Source organism: Macrobrachium nipponense, chromosome 14 (assembly GCF_015104395.2).
Source record: "Macrobrachium nipponense isolate FS-2020 chromosome 14, ASM1510439v2, whole genome shotgun sequence".
NCBI lineage: Eukaryota > Metazoa > Arthropoda > Malacostraca > Decapoda > Palaemonidae > Macrobrachium > Macrobrachium nipponense.
Window position 1 is genome coordinate 55,612,719 of NC_087207.1, and position 9,800 is coordinate 55,622,518.

The 9,800-nt window shown below is 40.8% G+C and overlaps 2 protein-coding genes across 6 annotated transcripts in view; one reads left to right on the forward strand and one right to left on the reverse strand.

The window, feature by feature from the left end:
* The window catches only part of LOC135226241 (cell division cycle protein 27 homolog), an 83,801-nt gene extending 79,236 nt beyond the window's left edge, over positions 1 to 4,565 (reverse strand). Inside the window, exon 1 of the mRNA XM_064265684.1 lies at positions 4,509 to 4,565. Within this exon, the coding sequence (XP_064121754.1) occupies positions 4,509 to 4,550 (42 nt within the window). The 5' untranslated portion in view covers positions 4,551 to 4,565. The remainder of the gene's footprint in view (positions 1 to 4,508) is intronic.
* A 1,797-nt stretch (positions 4,566 to 6,362) lies between these two features.
* The window catches only part of LOC135226517 (cytochrome P450 2L1-like), a 13,432-nt gene continuing 9,994 nt past the window's right edge, over positions 6,363 to 9,800 (forward strand). For 3 of the 5 annotated variants that reach the window (XM_064266137.1, XM_064266136.1, XM_064266141.1), the window contains exon 1: positions 6,363 to 6,534. The gene's annotated coding sequence lies outside the window, so the exon portion shown is untranslated. The remainder of the gene's footprint in view (positions 6,535 to 9,800) is intronic. The other 2 variants (XM_064266138.1, XM_064266140.1) reach the window with 2 other exon arrangements.

Sequence of the window (9,800 nt, forward strand, 5' to 3'; positions counted from 1 at the left end):
TACGATAGCCGAACTTGAGTACTTGCACTACCCAGGCTTCTGCTCCTCTGTTTTCCCATTCCTCCAAAACAGAGCCAGCCTGGCTCCCACTGGTGCATGAAGAACCGAGCTTTCATTTGGAAGGTTTGTTAACCTTGGCCGAGGCCTTAGACTGAGGTCGCAAATTCGATTTCGGCCGAAAGAAGCGCTTGGGTTTTCTCCCTCGAAAAGGCGCTTGGGCCAGAGGAGAAACCGAAGGAACAGTCTCCACAGGAGCTTTAGGTCTCTTAGTAGACTGTGCCAGTAAATCCGAAGTAAGATTTCTTATCTAGCGCAGACGAAATTGACAACACTACATCGTCTGGAAAGAGGTTATCTTTCGCAAAAGGAGCAAACAAGAGAGCAGACTTCTGTTGGGACGTAACCCTTTTAGAAGCAAAGGAGCACCAAAGTTGCCTTTCTTAAGGGTACCAAAGGCGATGAGCGAAGCTAACTCATCACCAATCCATCCCTAATGGATTTGTCCGCACAGGACAGAACACCAATCCAATCCTCCGCTAACTCCTGGGAAAGAGAAGGACAGTCTTTGATCTTGGCCGCTAAAGCGCCAATAGTCCAATCAAGGAAGCTAAAGACTTCCAAAAGTTTAAATTGATTCTTTACAACGTGGTCCAAGAAAACTTTCGCTGCGGCGAAAGCAGATCTTCTAGAAGAGTCGATTAAACTGGAGAAGTCTCCCTGGGAGGAGGAGCGAAACTCCCAGAGAAGGAGCTTCCCCAGTTACATAAAAACCTATACCTCTTACGAAGCAACTTAGAGGGTGGGAGGGTAAGCAAAAAGAGCCTTCCCTAAGTCTCTTTTCATAGACATCCATTTCTCCGTCTCTTTCAACGAATGTCTAACCGCTTTAGATAGAACAAGTTTTGGGAGGAGAGGGTCTGAAGTTTTCCTCCTCATCAAAAAAGTCGAAGTTGGGAGCGCGGAGCCGCTTTCTCAAAATAATCTGGATAAGATACCAGAAGAAATCTAAGGAGACGTGAATAACACGAGAGGTGATGTGAATCCTCTCCTCCTCTACTTCTTCTTCATTCTCCGATACCGCCGAAGAAGTAGACGGAACTACAACCGGATCTGAAGGTTTCGAACCACCCTTGGACTCATTCATCCAGTTGGTTAACATCTCTAACTGCTTGCGCAAAGGCGCCAGAGACGAATCAAAAACAGTTAACGTAGGCTTGGAAGAGCCTAAATGTTCAGCAGGAGGCGGAAAAACTACTTGCGCCTCGCTCGGAGCCGCCGAAATTCGAGGCGAAACAGGCGCATCAGGCGTAACAGACGAAAAAGCGCCTAAAGAAACACCCTTAGAACTGCTAGCTACAGCGCTAAAACCACAATCTCTACTAGTAGATGGAGCCGAAAAAGGCACAGATTGAGGCGACGAACGAGCCGCTAACGGCCGAGGCGCAACCCTACTCTCAGGCTCCTTATACCGCTTGACTGGAGGAGGCGAAAAAATCGGCGCCTGAACGCCTCTAAGGGACGCGAAACGGGCGCAATCTCGCCAAGAGCGCCGTGCGACCGGAGACGAATCGCTTGAATCATTTGAAAGGCGTCTGACCGCAACACCTTTCCAACGCTTAACCGAGCCCTGTTGAGGCGCAACAGGCTCAACAAGAGAGGCGCCTGGTCTTTTAAGGTTGGGCAAATCCCGATCGGAACTCCCTTGGACTTCCGTATGTCTTCTCCCCGGTGCGGGGGAGCTGGACAGTGACCTTTGTCTAGGAGACGTGTCAGGACAGACAGACGCACCCTCAATACACTCTTACCTGAGGCCGCTTTCTCCAAAAAACGTCTTAACTGAATTACCAAGTTGCAAAACCGTATTCGCTAGTAACCGAAAATTTCTGATCTAACCTCGATTCCAGACTGGCAATGGTGTCGGAAGAAACTACACGGGAAGCCGGAGAAGTGGGATTAGTAGGAGGAATAGGAGGTGTAGTTAAAGGAGACATAACAATTTGAGGAGAAACAGAAGGAAACAGATGCATCGCAAGACGAAGCAGAGCTAAGTCTACTTTCCCTAAGCGCTGCTTTTCTAATTCTGTCTTTAGCTAATTTCTCCGAGTATGAACAACTAAAAAAACTTCCATTGAGAATCAGTCCAATCACTACACTCGTTACATGTTCGATCTGCTGAACAAACCTGTCCCCTACACTTAACACATTTAGTGTGAGAATCATACTCTAGCTTGGATAATCTAGTTTTACATCCTGAGATGCAAAACCTAACTCCCGACGGACTAGAATCCGACATGGCAACGCCTAAATAAAAGCAAAATAACAACAACGCCAAAAAAGAGTACTTCACCAATTCCGAAGATCAAATCCACAAGAAAAAAGCGAAGCAAAGTTATCCAACCGCACCGACCACCGATGTTCACCGGACGCCGGCAGGAAAAGAATTGGATTCACCTGGGCAGTTGTACCTGGTTCTCCCGCGAGTGGAGGGAGATGACGTCATCACCCACCAGTGTTGGCGACGCCGACGCGCTAAATTTTGAATTTTAGTATCCTGCCGCTCGTGGAAATCACGGCTCTATAATTGTTCGGTAAGACACTACAATAAAAAGGCATTTTTTACCCACAATATATTGACAAAAGACAAGATACCATTGGGAGAAAAACTAACATGGCAGCATAAACACATCCTTGGGATAACAAAAAGGAACATTATTTATCTGTAAATAGTGGTATCTCCGTAACCCTTAATTTGCGGAAGATTCAAGTAAGATTTACGTATGAACAATCTCAAAAATATATGCCAAGTAAAAAAAAAATAGATATGGGAAACAACCGAGTGGACTAGCTGATCTAGTCTTGCCCGCTTGTTGTTCCGCCCTCCGAAAAAGTACTTTACTATGTCCTGACATCGGAGATGGACACCATTCATGAGTCATCAGTGGTGGGAGCAACATCTTGAGACCTCTACTCTCCTTCCAAAGTAAGCAAAAGTACTTTTACACAAGCGGGCAAGACTGGATCAGCTAGTCCACTCGGTTGTTTCCCCTATCCGAATTTGACCGAAACTGTAATAATATCAGGAAAAAATCCTGGGTATTTCTACAGAAGCAATCCGCGGTGGCCTAGACTATAGCAATTGTCGTTTTCCTATGTTATTTTACCTACTGAACAAGAATTTAAAGTGTGGAATTATTCTTTAGAATTACCCTGCAAGAAACGTAACCGCGGATACGACATCCACTAGGGATTGGGGCGTACAATGTATTTCCCCATGTTTAGTACTAGCCCCTGGGGGTTAATTACAGTCGTCCGAATAAATATTACTTAAAACTTTTGTTCAGTAGGTAAAACTGAATAGAAAAACCGCAACTGCCATAGTCTGGGCTGCCGCCGATAGGTACCCTAGATCTACCAAATCCTGTGCTAATCTACTTAATACCTACCTATACTCTGTTTTTTTCCATCTGTCCATCCGCCTGTGGTGTTTGCGCATGGTAACACTGTGTCCCGGGCTTTAAATAATATCTTATTTTGAATATTAACATTAATTAACGGTGTAATTCGCACACAGTAAATTATTAAAACACTTTTCAGTTGCAAATGTACACCCAGATATCCTTTTAGCTATTTACCTAAAACTTACACATAGAGTAACTATTTAAAGCCCGGGATGCAGTGTTACCATGTGAAAACATCACAGGCGGATGGACAGATGGAAAAAAAACTGAGTATATTAACAGCAGGTATTTAGCGAGAAATTGCAATTTCCTATAGCTAGTATATTGGTTGCTTATCAAGAATTTAGCATTGGTTTTTGGAGGTTGGCTGTAAAGAACCATTACAGCAACCCCACATAGGGACAAGCTTGTAGAGAAAGAAGGTGGTGGCGGCAGCGGGATTAGGTTACATAGGCTAGGCCAGTCACGTGAACATTAGGCTATGACCAATATTCTTAACTGGAAGACAATTCTAAAAAAATCTCCATAGGCTAAATCCTGCTTCAAAATATGAGATAGGCTAGTAACCTAATCAGAGAGAAATTCAAGAATCTTTTCGGTAGGTAGGTACCTAGCTGGGAAACAAACTCCAGTGAAGAAAACCAGTTGCCATAGGCTCTCACTATGATCAATATCCTTAACTGGGAGGCAAAATCCTAAGAAATTCCCTCCCCCCTTTCCCAAATACCTATAATGAATAATACGGGATCGGCTAAACCCGAGAACCCTTTAGCCTTAGCCCTATAGTAACTACCTAGCCTAGTAGGCAAAGCTAAGAGGAAACGAAAATTCAGTAATCTGTATGATCAATAAAATCCTTCACTAGAGGACAAAATTCCAAGGAAAAAAACAATACAGAATTAATCCGAAATCAATCCAAGAACCCTTTTGGGAGAAACAAAACCCAATTGTTTCAGTAAACCCGTTGCCCAGAGATCCCAGTCAAGGTTTGGGTCCCAATCCTCGAGCTAAATTGTGGGGGTTATTCCCCTTCCACCACCTCACACTGACCACTTCCGTTGACAGGAGAGATTTCCTGGCGATTTCCAACATCCCTAGGAAACAGTACGCCAGGTAATCCTCGCAATCAATCAATCCCTCCGTAATTCAATCGGGTCACACACAAAAAAACAAAATCGTTCCGATGACATCTCGGTTATTTTACGGCAGAAATCCTTAAATCCTCATTACCTGGACTGGTTCTTGCAGTAACATAATTCCAGGAACGTTCAAAATTCCAAATTGTTGCACTAGAGGAGGCCTGGGGGGGAATTAATTCGTCATTTTCACTAAGACATCTTCACTAAGACATTTTCCTTCCTCCCTAAACAATCTCTCTCTCTCTCAGGGTCATTCACTAAGAGGCCATCACGAAAAGTTTTAAACTATATACATTTTGAGGTGCCTTAACTGCTTGCATTGAATAAGATATATTCAATTCATAGCCATAATTATTACTATAAACTAGTTTTTAACGAAGTTGTAATTTTTAAAATAATTTATTTTGAACTTTAGAAATGGAACCATCGGTCTAGTTCAGCCCTTCTTTGAATCGTCTGAGGGACTTGAGGGTTAAAATGATGCTTTTAAAAATGGAAACTCCGTGGGAGGGATAGTTTTATATTTCGTCGATTTTGGGCATTGTGCAAACTGATAAGAGCTTTTATAAGCGACCCACTAGAAGATTTATACTTATTCGTAGTAACTACAATCCTTAAACAGCCATATAAGTCTCCGTACGCATGAATCGCAGAGTCACTTTAATTATAGCCACAGGCTAAAATCTATCTCGAAAGAAATTGTGACCATTTACTCAGGTTCTCCTTTTATTTTAACACCACAGACTGGAAGGAAAACTGGAATATTCTAAAAAAATATAGCGATATGAGCGTAGGAGATCAAAAGCACAATGTTAATCACATACTAATGAAAGATTGGAATGTCATTGTCAGCTGGTTCCTACCGTAGTTAGATTCATTTCATTTTTTTAATAAGGTCGTGATTGTAAATCAGATGATCTTTGCAGCCACGCGTTGTGTATACATGTATTTACGTGCTATTACCTAATAATAAATGTATTTTAAAAGCCTCGTTGTCGATACACTTCCAATAATATTAGATATACAACTCTAGATCATTAACATAATTTCTTTTATTCAAAATAATTGTTCCTTTGGATCTAAATACCCAGGCGCTAAGTATAGGATTGCCCCCGGGGGGGCTATCATTTGTATTATGCGTATTGCAAGTGCGCGCGGACGTGCGTTTATCCCTTTTAATTCCCCGTGAGTGGAAGTTATTCCCGTGGCATAGTGAACCGAATATTAAACGAAATCTGTGGTTTCATAGTCTGTGAATAAAAAATAGTGACATGTAGTATATATGTAACAAAACACACACACATATCTAATATATATATATATATATATATATATATATATATATATATATATATATCCCCCCTTGACATACCAGAAGATACCTTTGACATCTCCAAATCTGCACCAAAGAGGCCCCTTTCCTCTGATACGCGGGGTGATCTCTTTCGACAGACAGACAGACAAACAGAGAGAGAGAGAGAGAGAGAGAGGGAGAGAGCATGAGGGAGGAGAGCGAGAGAGAGAGAGAGAGAATAATTGACAATTCACCATACCATGCTTCGGTTTACCCTTTTCGCTCCTATATTTCCAAGATCTCATATCCTTCCCTCTTTTAAGACGCGATCTACAATATCAACTGTACTTTAAATAACGGAGATAATTACTGATAAATCCTCGAGGACGAGTTAATATGCTGGTAAAAAATGAAATGTGTAACGCACGATTGCTGTACGACATTTGGGCATAGAATAGTCTACCCAAGTCCCAGGGAACGATCATAGTAGTCATTGCAGGGTAGCCTACAGTGCTGGTGACTGCTTGAACTTAACCACCGCTGGCTCAAGGGCCATAGACTCGCAGGCACAGAAAAGAAAAGAGAAAAACTATTGGTCGAGCGATTTGTCAAGCGAACTTAAGTAAGTCGTGGAAAAAGAAAGGTACGTAGGTGTGTGGCTTTTGTCTTACACACACACACACACACATATATATATATATATATATATATATATATAATATATATTATTATCTATATATATATTATATATATATATATATATATATAATTATATAAAGCTTAAAAGGCCCATTAAAACACTCTGGTTTAAAGCTAATATTAGGACTATATATTTCGGTGTACTACCTTCCACCCTTATCAGGCACTGCTTGATAAGATGGAAGTTAGTCCACCGAGATATATAGTCCTTAGCTTTAAACCAGAGTGTTTCAATGGACCTTTTATACTTGAGACGTATTCTTTTTTAACAGTAGGATTTATTTACACATAAATAGCTATATATATATATATATATATATATATATATATATATATATATAATATATAATAATATAACATGTGTGTGTGCGTATCATGACATAAGTTTCATGAATCCTGCCATCTGTGTCTTGATATTTTGATGTGTTAACTGCGTTCATCATATATATATATATATATATATATATATATATATATATATATATATATATATATATATATATATAGTGGAATCAAGAGGTTCAAACAGCCGTGAGGGAAAAAGAGTACTACATAGCCAGATGAGGCCAGCCAGAAGAGGGCATGAGAAGATAATAGCTACCAAACAAGAGAGGACTAGGCCTATAGTCGAACAAAGAGAGTGGTAGCAATTCCAAAGTGAGAAGCCAGGAGAGAATGGTATGAGACGATGGGAACAAATGAGGGAGAAAAGATAACCTGCAGAATGGTAGAAATCGAGAAGAAAAGACAGCCAGGATGTAGGAGAGATAGGAATTATTAAAGATGAAAAAAGATTTATCTTAATTTAGAAAGAGGAAGTCAAGAGAAGATGGAGAGACCATTTTTCACAACTATTAAACAATGAGAGTGAGTGTGAAGAACTGGAGAATGTTCCCCCAGTAGAAGAACCAATAGCAAACATCAGTGAGAGAAGAGAGAGAAAGTGAAGTCGAGAATGCTAGAAGAAAGGAAAAGTACATAAAGCTGCAGGAAAGTTAGAGTAAGAACAGAAATGATTAAAACTGAATGATAGTTGGACGATTGAAATTTATAAGCAAAAAGGAGACGTTGTTAAATTGTGGGGACTATACAGAGGAATAAAGCTTTTGGAGCATGTAATCAAGATACTATGTTGTTGTTGTTGTTGAAGATGAAGTTGGCGTTATGCCAGCACGGGCTCTTGCTCAGAGAGCAGCCCGTAGATCATATGAATATTTAGCAGGTGGAAAGGTGATTTTTAAGGATATGTGGTGAGCTTTTGTTATGATCTCAATGGAATATGCAGGTGAAATTACATGATTTTCAAAAGTGGAATGAAAGGTGAACAGGCAAGGTTAGAAAGAATAGTAAGAGGAAGGCTAGCTGACATATATACATGATCAGCAGTTTGGATTTATGAAAGGCAAGAGCACAGTGGATGCTATTTTTATAGTAAGTCAAGTCCAAGAGAAATATCTAGAAGGAAACAGGAAAGTTTACTTGTGTTTTGTGGATCTTGAAAAGGCGTATGACAGGGTAGTACCAAGAAGAGTAGTACTACCCTGTTGATGTTTCAGAAAAAGAGGAATGCCAGAGAAGGTGGTAAGGACAGTAAAGGTGATGTATAAAGGGCTAAGAACTACTGTAGTACAGACAAAATATGGGGAGACTGAGGCATTCCGTGTGGAGGTTGGCCTCCATCGGAGATCAGCTCTGAGTCCATTCTTGTTCCTCGTCGTTAGCGACACACTGGCATCAGAATTTAGGAACAACGAAGAACTGTGGGAACTTACGTTTGCTGATGTGCTAGTCATTAAAGTAGACACAGAAGAAGAACTGCAAGAAAGGTTTTCAGCATGGAAAGGAGCCCTTCAAAGGAAAGGATTGAAAGTGCGCACAAGTTTCCAAATATTACATGGGGGCCTAACAGCACTCCCCTATCCCCTATGCCGATAGGGCTCGTTTCGCTCGCTAATCCACCCATACTACAATTTTAAACCTCCCCCCACACCAACAAAAATCTGGAATGAGGTCACTGATTGGCATAGGGCATGCTGAATCTAGAATTCTAATCCGTCCAGAAAGTTTTGGGTATTTTGTGGTGTGTTTAATCCGTAGATTGTTTCAGTCGCAACCCAACTTTCCCCCTCCCGCACACACCCTCGGGAGGAGGGGGGGGAAGTGGCCTTTGGAAGCAATAGTGTTGCTTTTTCCTGTTGCTGTTGTTGCCCCTGTAACCTCCCATGCAAGTCTCAACCTCTGATAAAAGATGTGGATTAGGCATAGGCCTACGCCACCACTGGTATGTGTAAAACTATTAGTAACGTTAATGGCCGTTTCTGTTGTTTTGCTGTTATTGTTCCTATTGTTGTTGTGACCTCTTATGACACCCTACGTACTCGGATAAAAGCTCTCAAAACAATGAAATGCAGATAATCTTTCATGTATAAACTAATTTGGATATGTTCAACGCAAAAAGCCATATCGTATTACTCTTCCATTCACAAGTTTGAGACGAGGACAGGTGTTCGGATATTTGCTATGACGCAATGTCGAGGAAACTGAAAAATTTCAAGAGTAGTAAAATGCTTTAATCAATAAATTCTTGTACTTCATCACATTGCCCAAAATTACCGGAGGGTCTAAAACATGCTGTGCCAAACTATCAAGAAGATACATCTCATATATAAAAAGACATTCAAGAAAACGTATGTGACAAAGGGCTTGAAATGGTTAGGTTAGGTACACTTGACAACGTACCCAGCATGTCCGTAATTTATTGATGAACTAACCATGGAAATGTAAACATGGAATGGACCACGGTCAAGGGATATACCTAGACCGTGGAATGGACATACGCGAATAAATGTATGGACGCTGAATGTCACTGCGCAGCTCCATAGGAAAAGGTGGAAATGACGCTTAGTTAAGCTATTAAAGCATATAGTCTTGCAGAAGCTTTTTTTTTTCACTGTCGTCCCTAATTTTCCACTGATTTTGATACATATAGGCTCATTGGTAAGTTCTTGAAAATCTCTTTGGAATGCATGTAATTAAGTATGTAGAAAATACGGCACTGCAGTGTTGTCCGTAAAGATATCCAGATATGAATTTTACCTGGGGTCGCTTTTTTACTCTACTGTTCCAGTTTTTTAAAATAAATTTTAATAAATTTATCATCGGTTAAAAGCTCTTGAAAAGCACTTTCCAATGAACCTAATGGAGCACGTA